Source organism: Pelodiscus sinensis, chromosome 2, assembly GCF_049634645.1.
Source record: "Pelodiscus sinensis isolate JC-2024 chromosome 2, ASM4963464v1, whole genome shotgun sequence".
In the NCBI taxonomy this organism is placed as follows: domain Eukaryota; kingdom Metazoa; phylum Chordata; order Testudines; family Trionychidae; genus Pelodiscus; species Pelodiscus sinensis.
In genome coordinates this window covers 19,548,578-19,561,050 of record NC_134712.1, presented here as the reverse complement: position 1 = coordinate 19,561,050, position 12,473 = coordinate 19,548,578, and the positions used below count along the sequence as shown (strand labels likewise).

The 12,473-nt window shown below is 40.4% G+C and overlaps 1 protein-coding gene across 1 annotated transcript in view; it reads left to right on the top strand.

Annotated features, from left to right (window-relative positions):
* FAM91A1 (family with sequence similarity 91 member A1) overlaps positions 1–12,473 on the top strand; it is a 60,995-nt gene that overhangs the window by 20,058 nt on the left and 28,464 nt on the right. Inside the window, exons 8-15 of the mRNA XM_075920161.1 lie at positions 909–971; positions 1,756–1,862; positions 2,198–2,236; positions 2,378–2,490; positions 3,060–3,178; positions 3,658–3,770; positions 4,003–4,089; positions 4,964–5,093. Coding sequence (XP_075776276.1) covers positions 909–971; positions 1,756–1,862; positions 2,198–2,236; positions 2,378–2,490; positions 3,060–3,178; positions 3,658–3,770; positions 4,003–4,089; positions 4,964–5,093 — 771 coding nt within the window. The remainder of the gene's footprint in view (positions 1–908; positions 972–1,755; positions 1,863–2,197; positions 2,237–2,377; positions 2,491–3,059; positions 3,179–3,657; positions 3,771–4,002; positions 4,090–4,963; positions 5,094–12,473) is intronic.

The following is a 12,473-nucleotide window of genomic DNA, read 5'->3' as shown; positions in this document are numbered from 1 at the left end:
GTTGAAATGTGCTCTCTGGGGCTTGCTCGTTGAACTCCCTCTCCATAGCTATGTTCATGCTGCACAATTATGTGGGTGATTGGCACCCACGTTGACTACTCAGTTCATCTTAGTCCTAGTGCAAGTATCCCTATTACAAAGCTTTACCCTTATTACCGTGTCCTCACTATTTCAGTGTTCCCATGTATATTCATAGAATCATAGAATACTAGGACTGGAAGGGACCTCGAGAGGTCATCAAGTCCAGTCCCCTGCCCTCATGGCAGGACCCAGTACTGTCTAGACCATCCCTAGATGCACATTGGTTCTCTGAGCTGATACACTCTAGGATTGTTTCCTAGTTATTTGTGAGAGAACTTGTCTGTCCTTCAGGTGAGGGTGGCTTGTGGGAAGGCTTGGGGGGGCTATCCACACTTGAGTGACTTAAGTCTGTATCTTAACTGTGGGTTCCTGTCCAATTAAAACTAGAGCTCAGACTCCAACACAAATGCCTAGCAAGGTAAACCTGAGTCAGAGGTCTTTCTATGTGGATGGTAGAGGGTAAAAACTAAAACTCAGAATCCAGATTAACCGTGGTTTAGATATATCCTGTATCTCTGCAATAAACATAGTTGCCTTTAATTTTTGATCACCCTTTATCCCGTACCCTATTACTATCCTGATCCCTGTTTCTGAAGTGAATATATTGTTGCCAGTCAAATTGTACCTTATCTTTGTGCTGTGAATAATTTAGGATTTTGCTTTAATGTAATGTCTAGTTATTGTTCTGGGTCTGTGCATAGCTGTGTAATTATATATAATTCTGGGGCAAGGCATGGGAGAGGATAAAACTTCCTGAATGGATGTAAAAGTGTAGCATCTACTAATATCATTAATACTTGAGTAAATATATCTTTTTATTTTTAAAGGTTTATATAATAAAGGATTTATTTACCTTGATGTACCAATATCTGATGACAGTTGTATAGCAGGTGAGTGCATGTTTTAGAAGTACTAGCTATGTTTTCTTGGGAAGAGATTGATTCCTGAAAACTTGGTTTCATTTTTTTGAGTGCTGATTGTTAACATCCCTAGTGTAAAAAAGTCTTTCATAGAAATATGAAATGGGGTCTTCATTTGTAAATGTGTAACCACTGTTACAGAGGGAGCAGACCGGGGGGTAGGTAGCTCCATAGGAGCCAGTATGTGAGAGGAACTAGTTTGAAAGCTGGCTCCACCATGTGGCTGCCCAATGAATAATTTATACAACATGCAGAAAGCAATTACTATTTTTTGAGTGCTGCACTAGCTCCCCACATATTTTGGATGGAATTTCAAGGACAGGCTTTAATTGTGTTTAAGTGGCTTTGGAGTGGTTTAATATTTTTTTACAGGTGATGGGTTGTTGACTGCAAGTTGACTTAAGTGGGGTCTTACAATATGGCTGGACAGAATGGCTTTAGCTGTTGTGGGAGAATATATCAACAGGAAAACTTGTGATTTAGACAATTGTTGAGTGTAAATATTTCATAGAATGATTTGAGTTTTCTAGCTGAGTTAAATTTTGGAAGGTGTATAGAATTGGAAAGACACCAAAGAAGCTCAATGACTAAATTTGAACTTGGAGGGAAAATACTGTAAATTACCTCACAGTCTGAACTAGAATAAAGTTTGTTAGAAGACTTTTTTTAAACATAACCTAACTTTTAAGCAATCAAAATATTCTGAAAACTTTAAGTTCTTAAACAATAGTAATAAAATAATTCTTCTTTCCAGTGCCTCCGCTTGAAGGTTTTGTAATGAACAGACTGCAAGGTGATTACTTTGAAACTCTTCTCTACAAGATATTTGTTTCAATAGATGAACATACTAATGTGGCAGAGGTTAGTAATGCTTAGCTTGTTTCTGCATCAGGGTGGCGGGGGAAACCGGAAGGACCAAGAAACAGGCTTGTGAATTACCAATAAATGCTTTTCCTGTTGTCAGTGTCTACCTGCACAACCATACTGCTGCATGTGTAGCTTTCCAGAGATGAGTCTGTGCTTTATTGAATGTGCAAGTAGCTAAGTTTAAAAAAAAAAATAGAAAAGCAGATAACATTTCCCCCTCTGTAAGTGGCACTACCTTTTCCTTGGCAAAAAGAGTAGTGCATAGCAATAACACAGGAATCACTTATTAACTATTTTTATTTTGTCTCATATCTTTTCCTATTTTTCAGCTTGCAAATGTTCTAGAAATAGATTTATCATTGGTGAAGGTATGTCTGAACACTATATCCACAGCATCTAATTGTCTAAAGTAAAAACCCTCCAATGTTTTACTACACGGCTTCTTAAATAGATGCTAAAACTACATTATGACACTTAGTAGTCTTTTATTGATATCTTTGTTTCTTCAGAATGCTGTGTCCATGTATTGTCGATTGGGTTTTGCCCACAAAAAAGGCCAAGTAATGAATCTGGAAAATCTTCATTCATCATGGAGGAACATCCCGTCTATAAATAGACTAAAGTAAGTATCTTGCCATGTTTCTTGAGATATTTGAAAAATATAGTTTTGACAACTGAGCTGCCAGGTAGGACATACTAAGTTTCACCCTTGATTCTGGCACTGTGATTCCCTTTGTGGTCTTAGTCATAACTTAATTATTTTTCTTCATTTTCAATATATAAAATGAAGATAACGCACATGTAGCTCTTGGGTATATATTATTGGTGGTAACATTCATTGACAAGTGCTCCAAATATTACTATAAAATTGACATTTTGGCTTAGAGTACTTTCTGGTTTTAAATCAGACTGTGTACTTGGGTGCTCTGGCAATCCTGTTGGGTCTTGAAGACTGAAGATTGTAAATCAGTTGAAGATTGTAAATCTCTGACTACAGGCTAGTTTGAGGGCAGAAGCTGGATCAATAAATATACTTACTATGTTAGTGTGAAATGTTTGATCTGGCTTGGATAGTATTTATAGTGGTTTTCATAATCTGTCAGTGAGCAAGCATTAGATATCATGAGATTAGCATGCAGAACTACTGCCATGGGGCTATGGTGATAATAGACACAGGCTTTATCTTAATAGGAGTACTTTAGATCCTCAAAAGATGTTGCTTGCATGGGACAGTGGGGAAAACAGGAGTCCTGTACAGGAAGCTTGTTCATCAGCTACAGATACTGACACAAACAGTCAAGATGACCCAGGTTAGTACCCATATTGAATTGATATATTAGAATCAATTGGTTGTTTATAAAATGCCTTGACACATACATAATAATTACTTATAGTTATAACATCATATATGGAGGGGGCGGGAGGTGTATGTATAAATACTTAACATCAAATATTTGAGTTTTTTCCCCTTTTTTATTTTTAAGTTATATCTCCCCACCTCAAAAAACAGTTGTTTTAATCAATCTGCATTATGAATGTTAGTAGAATTCTTCCTAAATGGAAATAAAATTACCACAATATTAAATTTTTAATTGGATAAGTGTTACATAGTGTTGTGATAGTGGTAAAGGACATGTTTATAAGACTCAGTATGGTACAGTGGGCGTGTTATTTATTTGTTTAGTTCATACATAGATCTAGTTTTACGATTTTAAGTCTTGCTTAAAGAAAATGTTTTTATAGTAATCTTATTTATTTTATTTAACAAATTCTTTCTTTGTTTTATTAGCTGACACAGCCAGCGTGAGCAGCTTGAATCTGTCTAGTGGACACACAAAGCGTATTGCCTTTCTGTTTGATTCAACTCTCACTGCCTTTCTAATGATGGGGAATCTTTCACCAGTATGTCAGATTGTTCAATTTGTCAATGTGTAGAAACTATTTTGTCTTCTAGTACGTGGCATCTCTAATGATATTAGTACCTTTTGTGGCAATTGTTTAGCAGTTTTAATGGTAATTTGTTTAAGCAAATTCTGTTACTTTATAAAACATGTATGTTAAATCTCCCACTCTCAGTGATAAGAATCTGAGAAAAAAATCTTATATACACTATATTTGGATTATATCATTGCAGAACTTGAAAAGTCATGCAGTAACTATGTTTGAAGTTGGAAAATTGTCAGATGAGTCTCTGGATAGTTTTCTTGTGGAACTTGAAAAGGTAACCCTCATAGTATAAAGCTTTCAGAGCTTAACATGTTTTATGTGGGTTATGTTTTACAATATCAGTATTTAATGTGTGTGTTTGATCATGTACTTTACTTTTTGGAGCCTTATTACTTTTTTGTGCGTAATAATATTTGTCGGAACAGCTGAGTGGGGAATATGCTATCCTCAGTTTATGTCCCGTTAAAATGGTGACTGCCTTATATATCTGTTCTCATAGTGACTATACTTTTATACATGAACTTCCGATAATGTGGCCCTAAAAAAAGTCACCAAGTGAAGATACTCAAATACACTGAACCTAATAAGCCCTATTTTGCATGCATTTATAGATACACGAGTGCATACACATTAACTTGTGTGCTAGCATTGGCTTTTTGTGTTCTGGATTTGGGTATCTAAATGTGCATAGACTTTTGAAAACTTTACCATTAAAAATTGGAATTTGCAGACCACAACTTGCCAGACCTTTTTTTTTTTTAATTTAATTCTTTTAAACCTTTAAAATGTTTAGAACTTATATCTAACTAAACAAATCAATTCCTTAGGATGACTATAAGGTTGAACATTTGTAGATTTTTTTTTTTCCTGTAATTGCTATGATAGCTCTACCTTTATTATGGCATTCTTTCCCAGAAGGCCCTTAAGTGGTAATTTATGTTGAACAATGATGATACACTATAAGTGAAGCTGTTTGATTTAATTTTTTTGATTCCTCTTCTTCATCAGTATTATGTCTGTCACATGCATATGTTACAGTATTTGACAAGCTTTTCCAGCTGAATATAGAATGTTTGTAATAACGTATTAATGTAACTATTTGTGAAACGAATTTACAAAAAATGTACATGTTAATATTTTTTGTTTAGGTTCAAAGCACAGGTGAAGGGGAGGCCCAGAGATATTTTGATCATGCACTAACTCTGAGAAACACAATACTGTTTTTGAGGCATAACAAGGACCTAGTGGCACAAGCTGCACAACCTGAGCAACCAAATGGTACAGTGAAAGTTACTGTTTTGGAAAAATTGTCCAGTCTGTTGGCATTGTTTGTTTATATATCAAGTATTTTCTTTAAATAAGAGTTTTCTCATTAGGTGCCCTTTTTTAATGGGGTGCTTTCCTGAAATAGGGCCTTTCAGTCCACTGCTTCCTGTTTTGTGCTTCCTTGCCACAAATCAGTTACTTACATGGCATTAGACTAGTGTTCAGAGCACTAGCTTGATTTCGCTGCAAGACCAAGGACAAACTGGGCTGGCATGGGAGGGAGCCGGTTCCAAACCTCACATATTTGAAGAGAATAAGAGTGTGCATTTAGTCATGCAGAAATATTCCTAAGTAGAGATATTTCAAAGGCACAAAGAGGAGCTAGGCACAACTCGCATTGTCCCCACCCCTCGCTCACAAGCTAAATGCCCAGTTACTCTTTATGCCTGTAAAAATCCCTCTCCCTTGGAAACAAATTTAAACATGCTTCCCTGAAAAAAATCCATCAAGATGAAACCACAAAACTTTAAGTTCAGTTATCTCCATAGACCTGGAATGTATCCCAGAATTACAATTCTGTGATGTCTAAATCTATTAGTAAGGTTGATTTTTGTTTTAACAGGTAAGGGCATGGATCCTTCAAGGTGCTAAGCATTTCCCATACTAAACATATTTGGGAAATTTAGGTGCCCAGCACCTTTATAGGATTAGGCCATTAGAAGGGAAAATCATACTATTTATGATTCTCCCTTCTAATGGCCTAATCATATTTAGCTTAGGCTGGATTGATTTAAATCAAGGCAGTTTAAATCGTTGATTTAAATCACAATTTAAGCAATCAAAAAAATAATTGATTTAAATCAAATTTCCGGAAAAGATAAAATTGTGCTAAGAGTGCACTTAATTTGGAGTAAGTGCCACTAACTTCATTAGCCATTCTGTTTTTTTGAGAAAACAAGTATAGAACTGAGTTTCCTTGGAAAAGCTGAATTATGCTGAAGTAAAATAGGGAATAGATGTATGGAATCACTATTATGGTCTGTGGCTATGAAGTTCCAGAATAAGGGGCATGTAATATAAAATAAGAAAATGATACTCAGTGACAACTGGCAATTCTGGATTTCTCTTGCTGCATCTTTCTGTATTGTATTCTTGAATAACAGATTCTAAACCCAGTTAACTAATTAAATCATAAGAATTAGCTAAGATACACTTTTTTTCTAGCAACATCCAAAACAGCAAACAGCTTGGGAATTTACTTGTCAAATCACACTTATACTAAAAGGCATAGAAAGAGTCTTCAAGAATAATACATTGCAAAGTGAATGATTTAAGTTGATCCACTTAGTCATATCCCCATTTTCATTCACATAATTTTCTCCCAGTAAGCCGTTTTGCTTATGATGATTCATTCTTGCAGCTAAGCATTGCATCATCTTGCACTGCTTACATTTGACATGTTTTCCTTTTTACCCAGAGAATAAATTTCTTCAAAATATTCCCTGAAAAGGTGTGTCTTACGAACAGAAGCTATGTCAGTTTTTATGTGACAAGTGTGGTGGAAATATAGTACGGTGTCTGTGCTGAATAATGTTCTTTTTTTTTTTCCTTTCCATTGTTCCTTTGTTCCTTTCTATGCTGCCTCTGTCCTTTCCTATATATTATGTCTTAACTAACGCCTTTGCCATGTTTGGTTGAAGGTCCACCATCACATAATCACAGAACAAACTTATCCAGTTTGTCTTTCTTTGAACATATTACTTTTTAGTCTGCTGAGAAACAGAAGTTGAAAGCCCAGAACTTTCAAGAAGCAAGAGCTGGTAATTAGGCTAGACAGACTAGAGCCATTAATTTATTTTTGTGAGACACTAAGTGTATGTGTAGCATGTTTGTGATGAGATTTAATTGTAACTGTTATTTTTAAATGGGATATTTAGAATTTTATTGATTTAATTTTTTTTTATTAATCATCAATTTTTACCCACTCTGATTCAGCTGTATTACTCTGTTCTATAGGGCAAATTGTTTGGAAGCAAGTGAATCAAGTACTGCTTTGTCTTATATCAATGGTATTTCAACAGATTTACACCAAAATACCTGGGAAAAGTGTTTGGCCTAGGTGTCTTTTATACTGCAGTATAACAGCAGATAATAGAAAAAGTGTAATATGTGTTGGTAGCAGATGTTTACTTCTTTGAGTGTTTTTAGATGTGTATTCCACTCACGTGTGTGTGTGCAGTAGGGATATAATAGTGTAGTCGATTAACCTATAAGCAAAAGTTTATAGGTTAATGCTATACACTGCATGCATTTCCCTCTCCACTTCTCCACTTCCTTCCCAGTCAGTTTTTTAGCCAGAAGCCCGGCTCAGTCCTGTTTTACAACAGGTCCGAGACCTACCCCTGCTGCGGCTCTGCATTTAAAATTTTATTAGAAGCTTGGTGGGCAGGCAGCACAGACCCCCCTTAGACAGGGACTGCTGCCACCCCACGCTGCTGCCTCTTTATCAGAGGAAGCAACACAGAGGGACAGGCATCCAGTCGGTAAGGGGAGCTGTTTTTTTTTTTAAACTGGCTCCGCTCCTGGACCAGCTCCCACCTGACCCCCCTGCATTGCTGCCTCTGGTACAGGCTCCTCGGTAGTGAGGCCAGAGCACATAGGCTGCTGGTCCCACCCCTGGAGACTATAGCATAATAGTCTATAGACTATAGAGACATAATAAGAATTCATGAGGTTACTCAACTATTCAGTTAACCAATATTTAACATCCCTAGTGTGTAGCTCACATTCTGAAGCCAGAGAACCTAGCCTTATACCCAGAGAGACAGAGCTTGCATCCAGTGGTTTTTAGCCTATCCTCCGGCTATTTAAGGGACACGACAGCCTGACATTCCTTCTCACTACCCATAACTACAGTTGAAGTGCTTCATGTGCTCTTTCCATAACATTGTTTCTTAGCTCCATTGTTTGGGTTTTTGTTATAGTTAATGGTGCCCCTAATGCGAGTTAGATTAACTTGTCATAGTGATGGGATGTCTTCATTCGAATTCAAACACTGTCCATTGTGAGGGGTGGCTATTCCCAGTAGTGTGTATTGTGTGTAGGAGAGAGGTACATTAGGGAAGTACCTCTCCATCAGTGAGTCTCAAGAAAAGAACTCTGATGGCAAGGGATTTGAGTCTTAAGCAATACTTTTTAGAACAGACCACGAAGCCCACTTTGGCATAAGGGACTCCTACAGGTTATTCAGCTTCTCAGACAGCTTCGGAGCTGGAGCAAGCTGAAGTTCCTCAGCCAGACTCTACTGCCTCTTCTAGGAGGAAGACAGGTCATTGTTCTTCCTTAGGTCCTCTGAGAAAAAGGTCTCATAAAATGGACTGCAGCTACTTCAGAGCTGTCATTCTTCTCATCCAGGAGGACTGCAGACTGGGCTCCTTCAGGTATGTGAGATGGAGCTGGGCTATCTGTTATCCAGGCAGCATCAGTTCAACTGTTTCTGTGCCATTAGAGTATAGGTAGCATCAGACTTGCGTTGCCTCTCTCTGTTCCTGCTTCTCTAATTGCTCAAGAGCATTCAGTAGCCCAGACACCACTGCCTGGTGTGATGACAAACATGTCCCAGTTGTCAGCATTGCCTGATGCTCACAGTGGACAATTGAGCACTGCCTTCTTATCAGTACTGAGTAGTACATTGGCACCATTGCCATCTTTGGCACTGAAGCTGACTCAGGTACAGCTTACTGACACTGACTTTTGTGCTGTCTTCAGGGTTGGTACCAAATGGGACTGTGATGTCCTGGCCAGTCCTCAGGGTGCTGACTACTTTTGTTTTTATCTTGGTGCCAATACAACCTGAATATTGGGTCTCAGACAAGGTGTGATGTTTGTTCATTCCATGCGGGTGGCTCCCTTCTGGTGACTTTGGGGGTTCATTAAGCTCACGCTCCAGGGATATCCTTCCCCAGAGATAGTAACAGCCTCTTTCCCACACTTGAAGATTTCCCCACTGGGATGGCATATTTTCTAGGACTCTTGCCACTTGGTGGCAAATCAGTGGCTGTGCTTAGCTCTTCTACAGTGGCTCTACATCTAGCTCTGGCATGATCTGTAGAGTTGGTATTTGATCCCATGATTCACTGGTGATGTTTCTTTCTTGTGCATGGAGCCCTGAATAGTTTTCAACTCAATGGGAAAATTGCTTATTCTTATCTCTAATGATTTTACTGCTGTGCTGTTGACAATAGGACTTACAGCCTTCTTCAGGCTGCCATCCATGACTTTGAGGTTTCCTGTATCTAATGCTCTCTGTAGCTCTTCACAGAACTTGATCCAGTTCAGATTTGCACAGCTTCTGATAGGCTTGCTATAACTTGGTTTTTACATGTTGAAATTTCACTTTGATGCTTTCTGTTGGCTTCTTGTGTTCCAGACAGGATGTGTTCTTAATGTTTCTAGAGGTAATAGTTCTGCTTCATTTATGCAAATTTACCAAGTGTGACAATCTCATGACAAGTGGTGCCATAGTCTCCATCGGGGTATCAAAGTCCATGACAGAAACATCTCCTACAGCTTGTAGAAAAAAGAGCTTGCAAGCAGTCCCAAACAAAAGGCATACATCATATATATATAGTAGCCCAGTGTCTGTGAGTCTGTAATGCTGAAATTCTGGCTGTTCCCTCTGAGTGGTGCTGTTGCCTGAAATCCTGGCTGTTCCCTTTGGGCGGCCTGTGCTGTATCGGGAGCACGGGGCCCAAATGGCCACTTGCGCCGCTTGCTCCCCCACGGCGGCCCGGCTGAGCGGTGCAGAAGTCAGCCGAGCACCACGGCGGATGGGGAAGAGGGCGGGGCAGTGATGTACATGGCCAGGGGGTGGGGCCTGGCCATGTACGTCACCCGCCCCGCCCTCCTTCGCCTCCTGCTGTGGCGCTCGGCTGACTTCTGCACCGCTCAGCCGGGCCGCCGCGGGGGAGCCCTCACGGACGTTTGCTTCCCCCGCGGTGGCCCAGCTGAGCGGCGCAGAAATCAGCTGAGCGCCACGGCGCGAGGGGAAGGGAGGTGGGGCGGTGACGTGCGGTGTGACAGCTGCTCCATGCCCCACCCCCTGGCTGTGAATGTCACTGCCCTGCCCCCCTTCGCCTCCCACCGTGGCACTCGGCTGATTTCTGCACCGCTCAGCTGGGCCGCCGTGGGGGAGCAAGGGGCGCAAGTCGCCGTTTGGGCCCCACACTCTCCAGTCAGCCGAGCGCCACGGCGGGAAGGGGGCGGGGCAGTGATGTACATGGCTGGGCTGCCATGGGGGAGCCCAACCGCCACTTGCTCCGCTTGCTCCCCCATGGCGGCCCGGCTGAGCGGCGCAGAAGTCAGCCAAGTGCCACGGTGGGAGGCGAAGGGGGGCATGGCGGTGATGTACGACATTACAGCGGCTCCAGGCCGTTTGGGCTCTGCGGTCCCTTGAGTGAGAGGCAGGAGGGGGAGGAGAGCTGAGAGAGACGAGGAGAAGGAAGGGGGGGAGACGGAGACCTGAAAATCCCGTCTTATGACGGTCTAATTAGCTAGTTCGCAATAACTGCCAAAGAAAATGCAAATCTTTGATTGGACTGTTGAGTCACATGAGAAGTTACAAATCATTCACATAATAGGCTGCAGTTCCTTCTGTGATTTGTAGATGGAAACATGCCAACAAGAGCCACAGCTTATGGGGTGTCTCAGTCTGCATCCCCACAGACTTTCCAGGCTCGATTGTTGAGAGCCCCAGTGACATCAGTCACATTTTTCAACAGTGTTTCAATATTGGACATTTTGTTGGACTGTGAAATGGGGCTCTATGTATACTTTTACCAGTCATCATTTAGTTACCGCAGCATCGCTGTCAGATGCAAAATTTGCAAAGGCAGTGCTACAATCATTATTCAAATAGATTCAAAGTCCCAAATCTAAATACTGATTGTGAGTTGCCTGAGTGGAATACACATACAACCACCGAAATAAAAAATGGCTACTTACCGGTTCTGTAACTGTTCTTTAAGATGTATTTCAGACTTGCATTTCACAACCCATCCTCCCTGTGTCAGAGTCTCTGCTCTTGAAATTCAATGGGATGGAACTGAGGGAGATTGGCATGGCACAGCCCTTAAATTGTAGGGCAGGAGCTACCCCTATAGGGACAGCTAGACCAGGGTCTCTGGTTTTGGTGTAGTGCACATGCACTCATACCTGAGTGGAATACATGTCTGTACTCACACCTTGAAGAACAGGTAACCATTTTTCTTTAATATTGAATTTTTTTAACTCACTGAGGCTAAGCCTCCAATTTACCAGAGGATTGATGCTCTGGCGCTCGATCTTCCAGGATTTGATTTATCAGGTCTAGTAAAGACACACTAAATTGAATGCTGAGGGTATCCCTGTTGGCATCTGTACTGTTGTGAGGATTAAGGGAAGTCAATGGGAGCATTTCTCCCATTGACCTCCCACTGTGGAGACAGTGCCAAGCTCAGCTTAAGGTATGCTGACTCCAGTTACATTATTTATGTAGCTGGAGTGGCATACTTTAAACCAACCTTCACTCCTGCAACGTAGACCTGGCCTGAATAGGGAGGTCGTCTTCGTATGGTCAAATACATAGTGAGGTGTAAGTTACGATCCTCTGTCAGAGACCAAGTTCAGGCATAAATTTTAAATACTGCTCTGTAGTAGTACATCAGTATGTAAGGGTTGTCTTGAATCCGGGAAGCATTCCAGGTGCTAGACACAATCCTTTGCTGGCCAAAACATTGGCATTGGCCACCTCCATGCCATTGAGTAAAAAGCAACTAGCAGCTAGCTTTTTATCTATTCCATTTTCTCTGGCCTATGATTTTGCTCCTGAGTAAGCAGAGTTAGGTGACAATTTAACTTTATATTTTAATGGTTATAAAACATGTCCTAGAATGTAGTCTTGAATCCCAGTTAAGTTAATGAATTAGCTTAAACAGTCAAAAGCCAAGCTATTTGATGTTAAAAGCTCAGCTCTGAAAAGCAGGATAGGGCATCTCTTTAGTGACTGACAAGGCTCTTCTACTTTCAGCATGAAGAACCAACACATCTCATGAAAAGACTTTTTTCTTTCTTTCTTTTTTTCTTTTTTGGTTTATATGTTGTTGGAATTGTTGCTGGTAGTGATGTACAACTTGGAGCACAGCATGGCTTTCAAGATGGCAGACCATCTTTTTACTTGTAAAGTGAGCAAATTTGATTTAGAAATAAGTGGTACAATAAATGTTGAACCCCAGAATAATTTCTGCAATCAAAAGACACTGTAAGTTTGAAATTTCATCTGTAGTTTATTGTGGTTAGGGATAAGCATATGGTTATGATTGTGCTACAGGTTGGACGTCCCTAGTCCGGCTCCCT